This window comes from Genypterus blacodes, unplaced genomic scaffold, assembly GCF_046128005.1.
Source record: "Genypterus blacodes isolate CSIRO-AG114 ecotype Tasmania unplaced genomic scaffold, CSIRO-AGI_Gbla_v1 ptg000156l_1, whole genome shotgun sequence".
In the NCBI taxonomy this organism is placed as follows: domain Eukaryota; kingdom Metazoa; phylum Chordata; class Actinopteri; order Ophidiiformes; family Ophidiidae; genus Genypterus; species Genypterus blacodes.
In genome coordinates, this window is record NW_027466957.1 from 917,871 (window position 1) to 939,519 (window position 21,649).

Here is a 21,649-nt window from a genome sequence, read left to right on the forward strand (position 1 = left end):
TTGATAAAACTGCAGCTGTGGGGCATATAATTCCTGAAGATATTTGGGGTTTCAAACAGTGATATATTATCCAAATCATTTAATTCAGTGGCTTTGCATGTGTAAGATTTGGAAAAGAAACTGTTACCCTCATTAAGCAGGCGTGCAGGATCTTGGTCAAGGGTGAAAAATATTTGTTTATTGCTTGACCTTTGACCTCAGTCCTACTGACTCGCCCCTAAGACAAATGTAAACCAAGACTAATCAGTGAGTTCATCATTTCCTTTTAAACACACACAGAATAGCACACCGTGGGCAATATACAAATTTTATTCAAACATCCTTCCAATGCTGAGTAAGATTTATCTGAAAATTCTTTAATTCCCACTGAATACAGTAAAAAAGAGTAAATAGGAATATCACATATTTAAAAAATAATATCTGCATAGACAGAGAGAGGAGAGGAGAGGAGAGGAGACCCCCACAGAACCCCACAGGAAACATCCTTGGCTTGAGACAAAAATGAGAGAGAAAATAAAATAAATCATCCTTTTATGTGCATCTTTCCCATGATTTTGCTCATAAATATTCATTGAGACAGGTCAGGGGAAAGTGGACAATCTGACTACACCCAGGTCAATGAATTCATCGTGGCATGACCATGTCCACAGGACACAGCAGACACTTCACAGATATCAAGCTCCTTCCAATCATGCTCTGAATTTAATTCCTATCAGTAGTGCTTTATGAAACCCAAACTGGAAGAGCTGGTCATAAATTAAACTAAATACATGGTAATACAGAGGGGATGCTAGTGTAAGCCTGGTGTAAGCGCACTCATGAACACCAAAATCCCACATTTGATGGCTTCATGATGAAGTAATGTAGATCCGATCGCTTGAGAGACGGGGGGCTATTTACATCTCTAAAACCTGAATGAGGGGTATGAATCTGGTTTTCAGGTAAAGCAGTTCCTTTTACCAGCTGTAACTCATATTGTACAACGTACAACCTAGAACATAAGCTTCACAGAAATACAGGCACACAAATCATACTTGCAATGTCAAAGTATTGGAGAATATATTTCATTATCATCAGTTGTTATTTATCCCATAAGAAGTACCGTACAGTTTGAACAAATAAAATGAAAGCAAAGTCAACAGTTGGGTTATTTTATAGGGAATAAATTATAAAGATGATATATACAAAATATTAGCATTAAGTGTATTTACAATTAAGTTTAAGATGCCAATTCATTTGCTGTACATGCTCTAAAGGGGACGACTGTCTAGTCTGCCCCCTAGAGGCTGGAGGGAGACCTGGACATAATTGGCATAAGTGTTAATATTTTTCATCTTCTGAGATCAGAAACATAACATATCCAGTGTCAAACTATGCTCAGATATCCACAAAATATATAATTAATCATCTTCATGTTATTGAAGGTCAGAACTGAATATTTATGTGTATGAAGATTCGCTGGAGTTTATGTTGAATGCTCGAAACCAAATCAAAACCTAGTGTGTGTATGGGAGCTGGATCTCAAAACAATGAATCCCTCGAGTTCAATAACACAACCTCTCCGTATCTACTCAAATTCCACTGTAAGAAATTTCAGAGTAGTAAAATACACTTTAAGAAGAGATTACAAAATAGATTTCATTGGCACAAAAAACTTGCAGCAGAATTTTTCCTCTTCTCCATCCTGGGATGGTCGTCAGTGATCAGTAGCCATTGCTTTGTAAGAAAAGTCACAATTCACATACAGATAAAGGCTCCGTCTTCTTTTCTTTCTGAACTGTATGTTGGTCACAGCGATAAACCGATTCATCCACAGCAGTTTTGTGAGTGAGACTACACAGATAAATGTGATGGGAATCCAAGGTAGGACTTCCTGTGTCAGTCTCATAAAGAAATCTCACAGTGCTCACAAAACCTTAAGGTTACACATGCAATAATGGTTATGAAGCGATATAAAATTGTTTACCTGAAAGTATTCCAGTTTATCCAGGTCTGATTTCTTTAAAAATTCAAGATCCACAATATCCTGGATAATTAGGTCCCAGTAAGCTACTTCTCAAGAGGGACAACGGCACACATGAATTGGAAGACAACTTCTGAGCATGTGAGCTTCAGATGGGATCCCGGAGAATTTGTTGCAGAAATGGACGATGTGAAGTGGCGTCTTCAGCAGGACATTACATGTATCCAACGCCCGGACTCCTGAATATCTCCAATAAGTCTCTCATTCCTTTGTTTAGAGTCACCTCACAGTGATAAAACTAACTAACCATGAGATCAGTCATGTTGATTAATACACAGTGCTCAGGGATGCAGATCATCTCACAATCACAACAAAGGTAGACAAACTGGCTTGGCTGTTGTTAAAATTAGATTGACAAGCAAAACAATGAAGTACTGCATGATAAAGTAAACATAATGAGAGTCCTTTCTCTTGAATAGTTACCCCAGAGGAGATACGAGCATGGCAGTGACTAGAGACATACGAGTACTGAGAGGTTGCTGAGTGGTTTGGTATCCAGATGCCCGGAAAGGTGAAAGTTATTGATTGTACGTAGGATCCTGTTGGCTTCCTGCCCTGTCATACACACATACACGTACACGTCCATGCACTCTGAAACAGATGGATGCTTAAATTCTCACATAGAAAAAGGCATGCATCTGTACCCATTCAGCCCAGTTACAGGTTCTCTCCTGGCTGGTACTGGGGCTCTGTGGAGGTGAAGTAATCCTCTAGGAAGCCCTGCAGGTACTCAAAGGTGGGCCTCTCCTCAGGCTCCTTCCTCCAGCAGGTCAACATCAAGTCGTGCAGGGATTCCGGACACTCGGCAGGGCACGGCATCCTGTAACCACGCTCCACCTGGTCCAACACCTCCCGGTTCACCATACCTACAAGGGCAGACAGAGGCATTATGTCATCATGTTGGAACTATAATAACATTGTGAAGCAGACGTCGGATTCCTCGGGACTAATGGACTTTGTCATACATTTTAGTTAGGTCAGTATCTATGGGGCAAAAGACAAAAGAAACATTGCAGTAACCATCCTTGCCTGGATAGGGCACTCTGCCTTTGGTGGCCAGTTCGGTCAGCAGGACCCCAAATGACCAGACGTCAGATTTAATGGTGAAGCGTCCGTATAGAGCAGCCTCGGGAGCCGTCCACTTGATGGGAAACTTGGCTCCTTGAAGGGACAAGTGTAATGCCACATTAAAAATCTAAAAGTATTGTAACACACACACACACACTGACAGAATGTAGATTGAACTACAACACGTGGTCTCACCCTGTCTAGCAGTGTATTCGTTATCCTCAATGAGGCGTGCCAGACCAAAATCTGCCACTTTGCACACCAAGTTGTCTCCCACCAGGATGTTAGCAGCTCGAAGGTCTCTGTGCACATAGTTCATCCTCTCCACGTACGCCATCCCTGAGGCAATCTGAGGAAGAGGCACGCTTTTAGTTTCTCTATATATTTTCGAGGAAGACATAGATATTTGAGATTGCGATTGGAGAAATGCATTGTGCTGACCTGTGAAGCCATGTCTACCAGCTGTGGAAGGCGAAGCATCTTACCCATGTCCCCCTTCAAAGAGTCCAGTAAGCTGCCTGTTAACAGGGACACACAGCAGGTAAGACGTTAAGTATTACAATCTGAACATCAGGACTTTAATTTGAGGGACGTTTCACTCCAGTAGTTTGCTTCACCACAGCTAGATTTAGTTTCTATTGGCTCTCCTTTCTGAAAGTAACAAGCTGACCTTGTCCCATGTACTCAGTGACGATGTAGATCGGTTCCTCAGACACCACAGCATAGAGCTGAACCAGTTTTTCATGTCTCAGCTTCTTCATGACCTGAGCTTCCTCCAGGAAGGCCTCAGGGGACATGGTGCCTGTTTTCAGAGTCTTGATTGCCACCCGCGTCGTTCCGTTCCACGTTCCTGGAACAAAATGAATAATGACACTCAGGACTTTTTACAGTCAAATTCCAGTCTAAAAAAGAAACAAGGTACAACTGAGTGGTAGCATTCCAGTGTCACTCAAGACTTGGACCCTCCTGCATTGCTGCTGTGTTTGTGACTTAACCACGTGACTCACCCATCCAAACCTCTCCAAAGCAACCGTGTCCAAGCTTCAGATCAAGACGGAGAGACTCTCTGGGGATCTCCCAAGCGTCCTTGGATAAGCCCTGGGTCTGAGGCTTCAATACAGGGCAAATGTCTGTTAGACTGTGGCACAGCCCATCAGCGTGCTCTGGGAACACAAGAGAGAAACAGAAAGAGAGAGAGAGAATGTGAAGGAGTCAGCGTGTTGGCAGCTGCTACCCTAAAAGTCATGAAATCACACTTTTGGTATTCATAGAGAGAACGGAAAAAGACATGAGCGCGACAATCAGTTTATCCGTCTGCCTCATCGCGGATGACTGAGATGTGAATGGGAGCAAAAAGTGTGTGAACTCACTGCGGTAGTGATTTACAAGTTGCTGCAAAGTGGCGAACTGTGTGCGTGATGTGATGTAGAAGCCTCCACTGTCCAGCTTCCTGATCTTGTAGTGCTTCACGTTCAGCCCTTTGGTGTTGTCGTAGTCCAGTACAGACAGACAATAGGCACCTGGAGGGAACAAGAGCAGTTATGATCAGCTATAATTAACTACAATAGTGTTTTTAATAAATGAATGCATTAAGGATTGCAAATGGATGAAAACATTAATGTGGAGTTCTGCAGTTACACCACCAGAGGGCAGCATCGGTCAAGTAAATAAACTGAGAACATCGCCGCACCCAAGGGAGATGCCTCCTCCTTGTTGCAATGATATGGCCCGTGGTTGTACAGTCCTTAGCCTTGGCTCCATATTGACCTAATTCTGTCTGGCTCACTCACCCTGCACCTCCCACTGCTCCTTCTCACACACACACTCCAACCAACCGACTTTTCCTCCATCCCTTTCCCACCCCGGATCTTCTTCTTTCTTTTTCTTTTTTTTATCATTACCAGCTCATCCTCGTATACTCGTAAGCTCCCCCCACCGTAATAATAATAATAACTAACAGGATTCCCGTGCTCTATATGTGAACACAAATCACACACACACACACACACACACACACAGCGGTGGTTGAACCCACTGGGAATGTGCAACAGCAAGAGCAGAGCAGCTGCATATCAGACGTATCTCGACACCGAGGCCCACAGGCAGCAAATCTAACCTAATCCCCATCTGCCTGATTCGTTTCTGTTTTGTACCCACGACCGCTCACAACTACCGTGCACAGTGAACAGCACCGGTTTACTTCTAGGAGCGATTCAGTTTGTACATTGTTAACAATATAGCTCATATTTACAAAGCATTTACTCTGTGCTGTTGTTAAGGCAAATCCTGTTGTCTTAATAAGCGTGTAAACAATGCTCACTGCAGCATTGTAACGATCGGTGAGGCATCAAGTTGCAGACAAAAGGATCTCTGGTCATTCGATAGGGTTGGTGAACAATACCCAAGACTCAGTAATGAGGTTGACTGGACCATTTGCGGAGATTTATCACCTTTACAGAGTCATTACTGGTTTTGAACTGGTTCTACCCTCTTAAATAGTCCCTTTAAGATACAGGTAGCTCTCCTGTCTATGTGGCAAACTGAGTGATGAGTTGTGAGTTCTCAGACGTACCTTTGGTGGTTTCGCTCTCTCTCACCAGGAAAGTCCCTCTCCTGTTCTCTAAACTTAGCAGCAGCCTCTCCGAGTCGCGGCGTGTGATTTTGCCAAAATACCACCTAGTGAGGCAAAGGGGAGAGAACACGGGACACGGGGCCAGATTGGTGAGGGGAAAAGACGAATGTGGGTAAAGGAGAGGAAAAGACGAAGAAGCGAGGGTGAGTTGCCGCCCGTGCTTTGTGAACGTGAGCAAAAGTTCTGACGTTGCACGCCTCATTCAACGTGCGTTGCATTCTGAGGCCGATGTAGCACCGCTTACCTGGACTCTACAGTCAGTCTGAGCGGACTGGCGGAGCAGGAGACAAAGGTGAGAAATTGAGTTGTTATAAAAGGTTAGTTTGTGTGCGATTCTGTGTAAGCAAGCACATGTTAGCCGGCAGGTAAAGGTCAGCAGTGCATGCCAGTGTAAAGTCAACAAGAGACTACAGTCATTGAAGGGCCCATTTGAAAATCACATAGAGATTAAAGCTCAAAATCACTTGCTTAGACAATGCGACACTCGGGAGTGCTACATGTTCCATGTGCCCCGATGAAAGAAAGATAAAAGAGAGCAAGAAAGGAAAAAAAAAGAAAAGAAAAGAGGGATTTACTCTTCTGCCTGGATGGAGTCAGATGGAGCCACATAATTGCTGGGGATATAACCGCTCTCTCCGGTGGTCAGGGAGCGAGCCAGCCACCAGTCCCCTTCTCTGTGCGGATGAAACGAGAACACACAGCTTCACAGACGCTCCTCACACACCCAAAAGACAAATACAACAGTCTATGAATTTCCAGGCTGGTGTTTATCAAGCATAAATAAACTGATTCGATCATTGTTGGTTTTTTTGGATCAGGTAGACCCAAGTGGCATGGTGGCCCAGGTGTCATGGCGACTCTAATGGTGTTGGGTTTAAAGCCCCGCATTTAACAGCTTAAGAGTGTGATGTTCAAAAATATTGGAAGTTATCTAATCATAAGCAAACATGCAGTGATGTGGTGGGAATGAGAGCAGGGAGGGATGATGCCTCATGCTAGGGAGTGAGCTGCTGTAGCATTGCAGCACTGGACTTGCTTGTGTAATCTAAAGTAAAAATTAAGGATTGTACACGTGTAGCCTGCCGCTGTCCTGCAATGATCATAGTGCTGCAATGCCTCAGAGCAACTTCTCTTTGTTTACTGTTGTTACATGTGACGTGTTACATGAGTTACATGTATACTGTGTGTGTTGTTGTGGTAATGGAGTGGTGCTACAGTGTTTCAGGTTACGCAAACACACACACACGCACACGCACGGGGGAAACGCGACACATTCATCAAAAATCCAGAGAAGCTCACAAACCTGCAGTTCACCTTCCTCCTGTAAACAAATGCGGTGGTTTTGCGATAGAGAAACAGAGAAGAGAGATGAGGAAAGGAAATGAAGAAACAGAAGAGAGGGGGTTAAGGAAATACAGATCAAAAAATTGTGTTAAGCAGTGACAGAGCAGCAGAGTTCACATAACAAGATCAGTGTGCCAGAATAGAGCTAATGCTAAAATATTAACATCATTACATAACTCAGAAAGGGGCGAGGCACAATAATGAGGCGACAGGAAGAAGGGGGGGGGTGTATTTGAATAAATGATGCCTACAGTCCTCATACATGCATGCAGACTGTGTGTATTACTACAATGTACACAATCAGAGAGCTAAGAAGCAGCTGATGGGTGACTAATTTTGATAACACGCCATTCATTTCCTAGAAACCGGGTGAATTTGACCCAATAATGATCCTGGTGTTTGGCTTAAGGGGCCATATGCAGCAATAATCCACTATTGTCCTCAGCTCATGCCTTCTAGGTCAGCAGTTAGTTAGTGGGCAAAACGGGAGGTGGGGGGTGCAACGCTACACACTACGGTTCACTGCTCCTCAATTGATTCAAACAAGCACCACTCCCCTTTAAACAGGTTTGCATCCAGTAACTGGCTTTCACACTAGACGACTACAACCGGAGTCTGGAGTTTCTGCGTCTATTTGGGCGATGACTAAAAAATTGAGGTACAATCAAAGCTTTTTGACAAACTCTGGCCCTCCTGAGCCTGTTCCTATGGTTACAGGAGCTTTCAGAGATGTAAGTGACATGCATATCAGGGTGACAAACAGTGTGTCACACAACTGAGCAACAACTCCAGCAGACACGTGCTGTATAGGATTGTGTTTACATCTTTTGATTGTGTAAGATAAGCATGATTGGACTATTCTTTTGTGTATTTGTGTGCATGGCAGACATTGATATAGGAGGTGGTGCGATTGCTACATTTTCCTTACGTGTTGTTGACAATCTGTAGGCGTTCCCCCTTCCTGAAAGACAGATCTGAGACCGTTCGAGACTCGTAGTCGTACAACGCTACAAAGGTCGTCACGCCTCCTATCAAGGGAAATATTATAGCAATTACCAAAGCAGAGCAACCAGCAGACACATACGCCACCTGATGATATTCTCACCTGCTAATGTGCTTCTGTTTGGAGAGGCAACACTATTATTGTCCACTCCCCCAAACAGGGCCAGCTCTGCATTAGAGCCCATGGGCTGATTGGAGATCAGACCTCCGTCGGCAGAGGGGCTCCGATTTGGCGTTAAGGCCTGCTGAGTGGAATTGAGGTGGTGGCCCCCGGCTCCTCCGCCCGAGCTGAGGTTTCCATCGAGGCTGCGGGTTCGCTGGCCTACATCCTTGGGCTTACTCTTGGTTGTACCCATGGCCAAGCCCTTAAAAAAAAAGAGAGACATTACTGAAATTGCATTTTAAGCCACTTTAAAAGAAGAGCTCCATTTTAATTGTCACATTAAATGCACTTCCTTCCTTCCTAATGTCATTCTCCAAGGATGAATCCAGTGGAAAAAAAATCCCTCTTGCCGTCTCGAGGCCAGATGCAGAAACCAGAGACAGACTGGAGCCCACAGCTCTAAACCCACGGAGGCACAGGGTCATGTAGGCCGCATGAAGCAATACTTCCCTACGGATGGTCTAACAGCTGTCACTCCCCCATCTCAACACAGACATGGGATTCACTTCACCCCATTACCACCAGCAGAGCAGCCACACACACACACAGGCAGACATGTCCCACATGCCTGCATGCACACAGATGCACATTATGGCATTAAGGAGATATTTACTCTATTTAGAAGAAGTAGCTCTACATACACACCTTAAGAAATCCTTAAAATAAGATGAGGACAATTTAGAGACTCAATCCAGTGCCATCATGGACAGACACAGCTACAGGCTCAACTACTACAAGCTAATTACTGCAGGAAACACAGAGGTGAGCTGGATCATTGTTGCCGTACAGCCTCAGGTTTCCAAGCTTTAGTGTTGATAAGTGTGTAAGCAGAAAGATCACACTGAAAGGGTCGGCGTGCAAGTGCTGAGTGTCAGGCCACTCAACCCTCTGCTGCCGCTATTCAGGAAGCCTTGTGTGCTTTGGACCTTAACTGGAGTTAATCAGTGCGTGAGGCTTGTCTCATTCACAAGCTACGCGTCTAATACTACACCGGTGACGAGCTCCGATACAACGGGCCGTCTGGCAGCCCGGCGTGTTCACTGTCAGAACCGCCGTGGTGACATATGGTGAGAAAATGTATGGCACACGGTCTCGCTACACAAGGGAACACACACAAGCTGTCAAAGGGTCTGATCGGCGAGTTTGTGTGCCTCCTCGCTGCTGCGTGTACACTTCCCATAGGAACGGCAATTTGCTAGAAGAGCAGAAGCACCGGCGATCAGACGACGCGGGGGCTCGCCGGCGTGTCTGGAGACGGTTTGGGAGATTCCAGATGCATGCGCAATTGTGCACGCTCATCTCAGATGGCAGAGATGTAAATATATTTAAATAATAGAGAGAGAGAGCGGGAGAGAGAGAGAGAGAGAGAGAGAGAGAGAGAACAAGGGGGTTCATTTCAGTTGCCATCAAGAACGGATAAAATGGGAGTGGAGTGGAGAGGAGTGGAGGGAGGGGGGTCAATGGGTGTGGACAGTTGATGTTTTAGCCCGAGGCGTGTGTGCTGCGTCTCAGCGAGTGTAACAGTGCATGCAGGTTAACGTGCAGACACACACAGAAAGATGGCGGGTGGTTCACAGTGAGCTGCTCTTTGTGTTCTTGGCTGCATGGTTAATAAGCACAGGGGAGACACTTTCCCTCTAATCGCAAATCCTTAATCCTGTAAAAGCTTTACCCACAAATGATGCTTACAGGAAAATGTCCCCTTAATAAGATCATTCAGACGGTGCTACCTCAGTAATGTTGACTTATGAACTGTAGCATCCCACATGGTGAATGAATGAAAACGTTTCATTTTAACACCAATGGAGAAAAGGAAACTTATATCAATGAATACAGTTTGGTGTCTTTGTCCAGCTGTGTGTCTGAGCACACAGGCAGAATGAACTGCAACCTCACAATAAGAGACAACGCCACAGAGTCAATGCAAAACAACGGCATCGCCAGAGTCTGGGACCTTCGTTCACACTCAGCGGCAGACAAAGGCCTCTTTTGTCAGCTGGTAGCAGGCGGCACGAACAAGTGGCCCCGCCAGACCTTAGCGTGTTTTTGATCTAACAGCGACTCCCGATTTATGGAAATGAACAAAGTCACGGAGCAGAAAATTGCGTGGTGATTTGCTGGAGATCTAAACGATGCGATGGCGTCTGCGTGTGTGTGAAAGTATCGCTTACAGGAATGCGAGAGCCTGATGTCGGCCTCGTACGGTTGAGGTAAAGTAACAAACTCCAAATGTCTGGGATGCATGAGTTGCATGAAACTCCCTCAGGCAAAGCAGGGGGGGGGGGGGGGGGGGGGGTGAGCCTGGGTGGGTGTGTGGGTGTGTGTGGGGGGAGGGGGGATGGAGGGGAGGGGGGAGGGCCAGGTTGCTTAATTATGCATAAGATCTAGCAATGAATTCCAAATCCTTCAAATCTCTGGGGCTTTAGCTGAACAGCCATAGGCTTTTAATATTGCTGCTCGGGGTTTGTTTTCCTCCCACACTTCAAAATGAAACAACCCTAATCTGTGAACGCCATCATCCACACGTTGAAATAAAAGAAAGGGTGTCGAGCTCCCGACAGAGGCTTTCCCACCGCTCTGCTCCTTTAACAGCTGTTAGGCGACTCAGACCGAGAAAGACGGCGATAAGGCGGTGAAACTCGGCGAAGAAACTAGCAAGTACAGGCTTGTGTGTCGCCGCACTGACAGCTACAGTAGAGCTCCATACCTCCACCTCCTCCAGGCTGCTTGTTGCGTTTGGTGTTGTTGGCCTACGAGGATCGGGGCATGTTCTGACAACGCATCTTTACTTTAAAAACACACACACACACACACACACACACACACACACACACACACACACACACACACACACACACACACACACACACACACACACACACACACACACACACACACACACACACACACACACACACACACACACACACACACACACACAATAATGCTCCAGGCGGCAGGTTAATTGTGACACTTATGTTGACATTATCATTACAGCAATGAAACTGTTGCATTAACGCGTCGTCACGTCATGGGAATAAGAAGCGTTCCTGCATAATAACAGCTCCTTCATTTCAGCCTGTACGCACCTATGATGATGGATCACTGAGGGCGAGGTAAAGGGGATTAATACAACAAATCCTCAACGTTTCTTTACTCTGACTAAAGCTGAGCACGATGACAAACCTACAGGACAAGGTGAAGCCGTGAAGGCAGAGATAAAAACAAATCTAGCCTCATTTTGAGACGATTTCATCCGGAATGCGGCCACGACGACACGATTTACAGCCGGCGCCAGAACAACAGGTCTCCCTCCGCACGGGAGACAGCAGCCTGTTTTCACTGCATTTGCATAAGCTGACATCAAACATTTAAAGTGGTGTTTGTGTGTTTCCTTCCAGCACAAACTCTCCGGTGGAGGGGACGGAGCGACTGCACTCACAAAGTCACCACGCAGGACGGGACGGGACGGGAGAAACTCCAGCTCGTGTGTCTGCTGCATGGACGTAAAGCCCGGGAGGTTAAACAGCACAGACAGCTGCAGCCACCCTTCACCTGACCCTGCACATCACACCACTTGTTTCCAACAGGCCTTTCTGTTCGTCAGTGGTCGTAATCTCAACTAGACGCCACGTTAAAGCACAAGTAATGATCATTTCTTATTAAGAGACGAGGTTTTCATTTAGTGGGATCGCGGCAAAACTAGGATTAAACACCCATCAGTGCTGAAGGTGATCAAAGGGTAGAAAAGGGACAATTGACAATGATTCAGATTAATAAACAATGACTCAAATATGTTTCTATCATTGGGCCAAAGGTATGAATGTCACCACAGGACTGCAGATGTTATTTGGATGAGTAGTGCAACGTCTTCAAGCCCTTCCACTACAAAATAATCTCCATTTATAGAGCAAAACACAATCACAGTACAGTCAACACAATGTATATTCAGTTCATAGCAGGGTAGAGTCACTGTACAAGCAAATGGAGACGTGCAAGCAGCGAGCGATCTGGCTCGGGGGACAGGAAGCAAGTGCGTACATGTGTGTGTGAGAGAGGAAAACACACAGAGAATATATGCACGTCTGTCTGCGCCTGCGTGTGTGATTGTGTGTGCATGTGATCCTGATGTATTCGGCTTAACGCTCTCTATGCAATCACTTTGGGGCCGAAAGCTTTGGCTCCTGCGTCACCGGGCCCGGCGATTGCGGCGTAATCCCGGCCTGCTTGTTCTGCCCAGATTATGGACATTTATTCCCTAATCGTACCCGCCAAATGCTGTGAATATATTCCATCTGCGGCCTGCGAGGACGCCGGTGAGAGACTGAGAGAACAGGACAGGATATACCGGTCAGACCGCTGCTGCTGCTGCTGTTATTCCTTCAAGCACATCTCTCATCCTGTCTCAACAAATCCAACTGCTGTGGGAAAGCAGGTAGAAAATCTCCACCGAGAACACACAGCGCTTCACTGTGTGTAAGTTTGATGAAGTAATTGAACTCTCAGCCGCCACCGGGGACAGGTGGTCCGGTTCCTGCTTACATGACAAAGGTCAGTTAGGTCAGTTAGAGATGAATGTCGCCTTGTTTCTCTTCCCCTTCCACAAACAAGAATAGAGGAAATGGCTGCTTGGTTATGTTTACACATCCATACTCCCCCCACGCCCCCACGCTGCTTCAGCAACTGTTGAAGTAGTACTACTCGTATCCATCCTCACTTCCCATTTAGTTACCCATTAAGTCAATCATTACAGAGAGGCGAGAGAGAGAGAGCTTCATAAACTCACGCTTTTGGCATTTTGCTTCTTTTGGCATTGTAGGAACACAAACTGTGAGCCACTGGGAGTCAGAGAACTCCTCCGTGTTTGAGTTCTGAAGGTAAACACACGCCCCCGCTACAGGACGCTGCTGAGTCTAGGATAAAGTGTGTACCCATCATCCCCCTGTGCTCCCGTCACGGACAGACACAGGGATGGGAGGCGGTGGAGTCAATATTTACCGCTCCCCACACACACACACACACACACACACACACACACACACACACACACACACACACACACACACACACACACACACACACACACACACACACACACACACACACACACACACACACACACACACACACACACACACACACACACACACACACACACACACACACACACACACACACACACACACGGCCTGGCTGTTGCTATGGAGGTGATTCCAAGCATTCCACGAACCAACAAACTGCACAGATGTCAGATGGTTGCACACCAACACTTGGCTGAAAATACAACCTTATCAGATGAAGAAAAAAAAAGGGCAAGATTAGCGGAAGCTCGGTCTCTAAATGACTTCACGTGGGATCGTCTGTCCCTTCCTGAAAGCGTTTCGGGACCAAACACAGAGGGGGTGAAGCGGAGAAAGAAAGACGGAAAAAGTGACACAAAGGGGAGCAGAGAATGTGAGATCACCTGAGGAAATTCTTTCCAGTTTAAGGCTTTTGCTACCGCAGGGGATTCCCATAAAACCAAGAGTGTTCACCCCGTTTCACAGCCCGCAGTGAGTTTCTAACAGGATCAGAGCCTGTGAGGCCTCGTCCTGCTGTGGCCGGCGTGTGTTTATGTTTCTCACCAACGCTGTACTTCCCTGAAAAAGCAACGAACGCTCAGATCACCTTTCCTCTGACGAACAATACAACTTTACACGACCCTGAACTCCACGGAACCGAGCAGCTGCAGCATCTTAAACCGTGGATGTTGTGTCATTCCGCGTTCCTAATCGGAGTATAACACACATCAAATTGCTTAGGCATCGAGGCTCAGCGGGGAAACATCTGAGGCATTTCAGACGATGTGATCTGCTGCTGATTAAGCTGTAATCATCTTGCCTTTGTTGTGAACTCTTTTTCTTAGCCCTCTTTCCCCAGATTTCATTTATCTACAGCGGGCTACTCCCTCTTTCCATCTTTCCCTCTCCTTTAGCTCAACTGCAACCACCTCCACCCACTCCATCTGCTACATTACCTCAAAGCCCCAAAGCCCACAATGCAACACTGGACTCAGATTCCCCCTCACACACACGCACACACACACAGCAGTATGATTACTGTTTGTCAGTGTAGGACAGATCAAAACGTCATAGAAAAACTCCCCCGGCCTCAATGACGGACACGACAGAGACAAGCAGAGAGAGATAGAGTCCAGATGTCTATCTCTCTCTGGGTCGTGTCTGTGATGTGTACCGGCCTCGTCCAGTGTCACACACAATCATTCCCTCCCTCCCTCCCTCCCCCCGCTGGTGAAAGTGTTGTGTTGTAGAGTAGCTACCTGCCTCGACCCAAAGACGCTCCAACTATCTCTCCTAGACTGGGTGTGACGAGCGCGGGCTTAGTTGAGACAGACAGAGGCCATTACTGTAATTTCCTACGCTGAGCTCATCAGGTTTGTTGCAAAACAGCGACTAAAAACGCCGCGCCATCCCCGCCGATCCGACAGTTACTGTTAGACTGAGGAGGTTTATGAGGCGAAAGCGTTGAAACAAATAGCCCCAAATGTCAACGGAGGGGGGAGATCAGCCAATTGTGAGCAAAGTGCTGAGCGTGTTGAAACACATGCCTCTGCTTTACGGCCCAGGGACTCTCAGCTGTTCCCATGTCACTTGTGATGAATACACACACGCAGCCAACAGCAGCTATCTCGCCTGAAAAACCACCAGATCTGAGGCACGTGTGGCATGCGACTGCTGCTGCGACAGGACCTGCGGGTGCTCAGAGTGTGTGTGTGTGTGTGTGTGTGTGTGTGTGTGTGTGTGTGTGTGAGAAGCCCCTTTATTGTTCCTGCGTGGAGCATTAAAGACCAAGAATAGAGAGAGAATGGTTCACTACTGCGTTGTTTGAAATCTGCTTTGCTGCAATGCAGGAGCACTGTACTCTTCTCTCACACACACACACACACACACACACACACACACACACACACACACACACACACACACACACACACACACACACACACACACACACACACACACACACACACACACACACACAGTACAACCTCCAGGTCATTCTGCTTGCGGGCTTTCCTCTGACAAACCTTTGTGGCTTTCCCTCGCTGCTCTCTCATCTAAATATGGTCATTATGAGAACCGAGACTGATGAGCAGCAGTCATGTGTTCCGACACAAAGTGGCGAGGAGAGCAGAGCAGAGCAGGATGGGGGGGGGGGGGTGGGGTGGGGGGAGAGAGAGAGAGAGAGAGAGGAGAAGGAAAAGATAATCCCTAAGGGCTTTAACTGTCTCTTTCCCCCCAAGTTTTACACTTGGTCAGTCTATCCTCTCCTCACTCCCTTTACCCAATCTTTCTCCAATCCTTTCAGGGGGATTTCCACTGGGAAATGCTGGAAATAAAGGATTTCGATTCCTCTTGAAGCCAGGGACGTGTGGGCCGTACGTCACGTGAGGACGGGGGGAAACATCCGCTTTTTGCTGCTTTCCAAATATTGTTGAACTGGCCGTCAACCTGAAAGGGTGAAGGAACATTCCTGTATTCGCAAAAAAACCTACGAAGAAGAAATCTTTGACACACTCGCCGCCGTCGGAGCGCCTCAGAGAACATCTTGGCACAGAAAGCCTCAGAGTAGCCTGCAGTGAGCTCAGACTGTGACCGTGAACCATTAAATTCACCCTCACCCTCACGTATTTGATCGGCTCAAGCCCACAGAGGCGCCCCAGTGCCCCACGCTCCACTAACCAATGGGCTTTCACCATTTAACCTCTCCTCTGCACGGCCAGGCTGGAGCTGCTGAGAGGAATCCCTGCAGCTCTGAGATCTAAGGCAACACCCAAGTGTAAGAAATATAAAATATATTGTATGGTGATTAAGCAAGGAAGCAAATGAATACATAACGTGTCGGATCCCAGTACAGAGACATTAAACATATAAGCATGTAAATATGTTTGAGTGTGAGCAAGCCTGAGTCACTGAGGTATGAAAGTCAGCCAGGTGTGTGTGTCACGTGTCTATACGTGTGTGTGTGTGTGTGTGTGTGTGTGTGTGTGTGTGTGTGTGTGTGTGTGTGTGTGTGTGTGTTGTGTGTGCTTGTGGCATTCCCAGGTTTGCAGCAGCAGCATTGCGACTGAGCGAACTCATGGTTAAGGAATGCAGAGTCGAGGACAAGGCGAGTTCCAACTCCTCTCTCTCTCTCCCTCTCTCTCTCTCTCTCACAGCCCAGAGCAGGAATGTGCAGGGAGCAGGTAGAGACACCACCGTCCACCCAGGATGTTCAGACGCTCAGGCTCAGAGTGATGCCACAGCACAACGCCGGCTTAACTGTCACACAGCCACAGACATAACACAGAGAATGAGACTCAAGATTGGCTGCAGACCAGATTTTGTTTATCCCAGAGTATTCTACGCTGCAGCCGATCATCAATTGACAACAACAACACTGTAATGTATCCATAGTTAGTGGATACTGTATACCCTGAGCAATGACAAAGCAGATACATGAGAACAATTGACAGTGTTTGAACAAATGTGTACGTATGTGAAAGATTGAGGGCTTAACCACCTTAACCTGGGCTCACACTGAAAAGAAGGCTTAAAGTAGCTTAAAGCAGTAAGCACAAGAATTACTATTACAATAATACTATTCAAACAACACCACCTATTAAACTGTAACAGCTGGTGAGAGATAATGGAGACGGCTTCCTTGCAGATGGACGAAGACGAGCGTTAAAAGCTCAGAGTTCAGCCATCGGGGTTCGCCATTACATTTTAAAAATGCACTGGTATCGCACGTCATCGTCAAACATAACAGCTCCCTGCCACGGCATTTCCATAACAGATTGGAGGGTGAGGCCCCTGACACCGGAGTGATTTCCTCCAACTCCTCTACGCCGCCCCTTTGTTCACCGTGCCCCGATTTCAATATTCAAATGCACCTCAGTGGGGCGGCGAAACGGTGAGGGAGAAGCTGACTGCTAAGCAATCGGCGGAGGTGTGTGTACGTGTGTGTGTGTGTGTGTGTGGGTGGGTGGCACGTCTGGAGCCTGGAGGGGAAGATGACCCTTTAGTAGCCGAAGCCGCTTTCTGGCCTTTGCTCCGATAGTTCATCCTTACAGTAAACACACAGACATTACAGTACAACTTCCTCTTTTGAATCCAGATTTCATATCACTTATCACTGCACGTAGGTGGAAAGCGTCAACGTTAAAATGACACTGAAAGCCAAAGACTCAACCGCTGATACTGACCAACTACTGTTTGGGAAAGAGGAAATTGTATCATGAGGCAACGTGTCGTGAGAGCATCGTACTGTAATGTGGAAACTACTTGTAAAGTAAAAAGACTGTGATTTGCTTCGGCGTCTCACATCTCCCCCCCAGCGAAAGGCGACTAGACTAGACCTTACACACATCCTTTAAAGGACAACACCAAGATGCCCCTGTTATCTGGTGGTGCTCTGATTTTAAGCTCTGTCTGTGCAGGAGGTTTGCTCATCTCTGGCAGGCGTCGACATATTGGAGTGATTTTCGCAGGCTGGAGAAAGCGGCGAGGACGATCTAGGCGGTGGCTGAGAGCGGCCTGTACTTCTTTCCCAGCATCTCCTGGTCCAGATCAGGCCCGCACAGCTGCACCTACACAAAGGCGCGCATAGAGGCTATCTTTCTAAATGCCAACCGCACTTTTCCTGTCGCCGCAAACGTGCCGGGTGAAGTTGTGTGGCGCGGTCGAGAGTGAGGGTGTGAGAGTGACGGCCTTTCCACAGCGACAACAGTGGGTGGATTGAGTAGAGATGCGTGGCCTGTGTCACCCTGGCCTGTTCCCAGAGCAGAGGCACAGGAAGTGGCCAGAGATCCCGGGGAAGACACAAGCCCCCCTCTGTTTGACTCTATCAAACCACTATAAGATACTCCATTGAAAAGGCCGACCAGCAGAGACCTCTCCGACAGAGAGCTTGCAGGGAGACGCAAGGCTCCCAGTCCTGCATCCTTATCATTCACCTGCGTTTACTGGGTGCAATGTGGCTTTATGTTGAAACAGTGTACAATTGCTCCTCTGTAGTCAGTAACTCAGGCAGTCAAGAGTGGAGTTAGCAAGAGAAAAGCCTTCAAAGAACATACTGACCTCACCAATACCCACACATAAAGCCTAAACAGAGACAGACACACAAAGAATGGCTGGATGGGAGGGAGGGGAGAGGAGGGGGACGGAGAGAACAGGTGGCAGTGCCATTCCAATGTTTAACTGTACGCCCTTGAACATAGCTGGGCACTAATTAGCACCAAAACTGGGCCACAGCGACAGAAGTTTGGTATCTGAGCTATTAAATATTCAGTAGGATTAGTCAGTGGGAAGCCGTCGCACATTCCATGAGACCCTCTCTCTATATGATGCCCCTCGCTCCCCCCTTTGGTGTGTGTTTCACATCTCATTTGCAAATGACAGCAGGGTTCAGGCTGACATCAGACAAGTGTTTTGTTTGTGGAGGAACCCAAAGTCAAATGGGAATGCTCCATCTTTGAACAAAGCAGAGGGACATTACCTCTCATTTGTGGCTCTGCTTTCCATCCTGACATTTGTAAGCCATCTCTTTATTTCTCCTCCTCTTCTACCAGATAAGCTTGTTCCTCTTAATAATATCATAAACAAGTACGATATGTCACAGCAAATACAGAAGCTCAGTTGGCTTCCACGGAGCGGAAAGTACTCAAAACAACAAGGGGCGGTGATACACATCCTGATCTGAACCGTCTGCCTGGAATGCTTCAGAAACACTTAGGTTATAGACCACCTCTCAAAGCCCCCATGCACCGCTTTCAATAGGTGCACAAAGGCAATTTTGAAAGTGGAAGCGATTTGTCTTAAAGAGCGATTCTCCAGGGCCGGATAGCTGTGGAAACAAGCAGCTCATTGATGCCAGGCCCAGTGTATCACTCTGACAGACAGACCCCTCCACTATAAGAGGGAACAAAGGGGCCAGTCCAAAGCCACGTTGCCAATTAGCAGGAATTTGTGCCTCAAGAGCCACTTTCCGCCAATCCCATCGGATCTGACATAAACATCTACAGCTTTCACTGGGAGGCATTCACAGGATTCCAAGGAGCATTAGGTTTCTGCTATGAGGCCTGAAATGCGGCCGTTAAAAATACAGTTGACCATCTTCTAGCGTTCAGAGAGACATTCTGCTCTCACCACGAGCAAAAGGCCAAGTGGAACCAAAAGCAGCTTGCTCGTCTTTACATTAAATTGGTCTTTTCGTTTACTTCCTTCTCCCTATTGTTCAGAAAGGTATTACATAAGAGAGAAGGTGATGTAAATACAGGCTGTCATCATGCTGTCATTCATGCCCTGAGGCAACACAGCTTCATCTCCACCAGCATCTCATGTCATGGCTTTGGCCCGACACTGACTTGGAATATATTTCACATACATGATGTTCCTCCAGGAAAAGACAAAAATGCAAAGAGAGACAAACTGTGTGGAGAAGCAGCGTCATGCAACACTGAGGATCTCTTGTTTTTATCGTAAAAGCATACAAATTTGATTGTTCAGCAAAAATCACGTGCCAAAATACTTCAACAAATTTTAGTTATAAAGTTATAAAAACACATTGCATTAGGGGTAGAGGAGGCTTATCTATATGTGTGTGTTTGACACTTGAGGGTAAAAGGGACGTACAAGGTATTGGGTGTGAACTGTTATGATAGCAACCGTATCACACAATGACGGCTGGCACACACTGGCCAATAGATAAGGAAGCATGTCAGAGAAAAACCGTCCAGGCGCTTATCTGGATTCAGATTCATAGATCAGATTTATAGATGGATAGACGCCTGATTGAATGATGTAATCTGTGCTGTGATGTGAGATAAGCAGTCTGGCTGACCGGTAAACATTGAGTTTACATAGATCAAAGATAAATGCTACATACATGGTTTATTCTGAGGGCTAGGCTTGTGCCATGTTTTCTATTGTTATTTACATCCATATAAGTGAGTCAATATGTGGTCCTTTGAGTCATGCTGTGTGTGGGTGAGGCTAATCCTGTGCATATGACAAGTGTGTGGGAAAGAAAATATGTGGCAATCTGACTGAACAAGCAAAAGCAAATCACTTAAATAAATAAATACTATCAAAAATATGAAATATAATTTGCCTTAAAACTGTGAATGTGTTAAGCAAGAGCTACTGTACGTTCGATAAGGCGAAATAAATATAAATTTACCGCCAAAAGTATTATTTAGCCTGTTTAGTGTGTAACATTGAAAGAAAAACATCTTTATGTCACAGATTTTTGCTCATTTAAATGTGTGTGGTGCTAAATGAAGTTCGAGTTTGAACTGACTGGTGAACTTCAAACGTAAAATCCTAATATTTCTAAAACGATCACACTGTTTTCCTGACGATCAGGCTAGAAAGAGTTTAAGAAGCCACATCTGTTACTGTATCTCCATTCATTTCTCTCTCGCCGCCTGTCATTACCGTGATCCTTCCTTGAGTCACTCACAGTAAAAACAACAACTTTACTCACCCTGACGCGCAGGCGAGCGGGGATTTGGCGTCTTCTCCCTTCTACCGACCAAGACAGCCAACTTTCACGTCAACACATTAATGGTGCGGTTACAGAGAATAGCTCACAGATTCCTAAATCGGTAGTTGGAGCAGCAGCAGGAGGAGCAGCAGCAGCGGCGGAGGAGACGGTCGATACCGAGCCGAGGAGAAGAGCGGCGATGTGGAATCCCATTCAACTGGAGGGGCGGGCCGGTAAGGTCATGACGGGGAATGACTCCGAAGCAAACAAACCAAATGTTTTTTATCTTTAAAACTCTCGTAGGCGGAAGGAGAAAGACTTAAATGCCCGGTGGCGGTATCACATAAACTAACTCTGCTTTTGCCGTGCTAATATCCGTAAATACGTGCCGCTTTGCGCTCAGGTTTACCAAATCAAGACCAAAACACTGAGGCAGAGCTGGCGACAGGAGAGGGAGGGAGGGGGCGGTGCCAGAGGATTGGCGCGTTCTGATTGGTGGATGTGTGTTTTTAATGCATAATTAACTTGTGATTTAAGTGAATGGTGTATGCTGGAAGCCCCGCCCACAGAGGGGTGCAGGCCAAATGACTGCAAGCAGCGTATAATTCATGTTTGACAATGTTGCAATGATTTAAATGTTTATTTATGATTATATAATTTTGAGTAGTGTTGCCTTTTATATTTATGCAATGTATTTGATGCTTAGATAATTTTCTGTATTATGTTCCATGCAGACGAGTACACGTCACACACACAGTCACAAGCCTCGTGAGATCACAAGGGTTTCCTTAGTTAGGACCTTTACCAAATTTTGACCTCAAATCTCGTCCTGCATACATAATTGTGATGGAAGGGAGGAGGAACCAAATTGCTAAAACAGAAAGCAAAT

At 46.5% G+C, this 21,649-nt stretch overlaps 1 protein-coding gene across 1 annotated transcript; it reads right to left on the bottom strand.

Annotated features, from left to right (window-relative positions):
• Positions 1 to 293: 293 nt before the first annotated feature.
• On the bottom strand, positions 294 to 21,191 carry src (v-src avian sarcoma (Schmidt-Ruppin A-2) viral oncogene homolog). The gene is made up of 12 exons (XM_076166410.1): positions 20,761 to 21,191; positions 8,173 to 8,434; positions 7,996 to 8,095; positions 6,299 to 6,397; positions 5,664 to 5,767; positions 4,462 to 4,611; positions 4,099 to 4,254; positions 3,762 to 3,941; positions 3,533 to 3,609; positions 3,287 to 3,440; positions 3,053 to 3,184; positions 294 to 2,889 (listed from the first exon to the last, which is right to left on the bottom strand). Exons 2-12 carry the CDS (start codon positions 8,423 to 8,425, stop codon positions 2,681 to 2,683), a joined length of 1,614 nt encoding a protein of 537 aa, XP_076022525.1. The 5' UTR covers positions 8,426 to 8,434; positions 20,761 to 21,191; the 3' UTR covers positions 294 to 2,680.
• Positions 21,192 to 21,649: the final 458 nt, after the last annotated feature.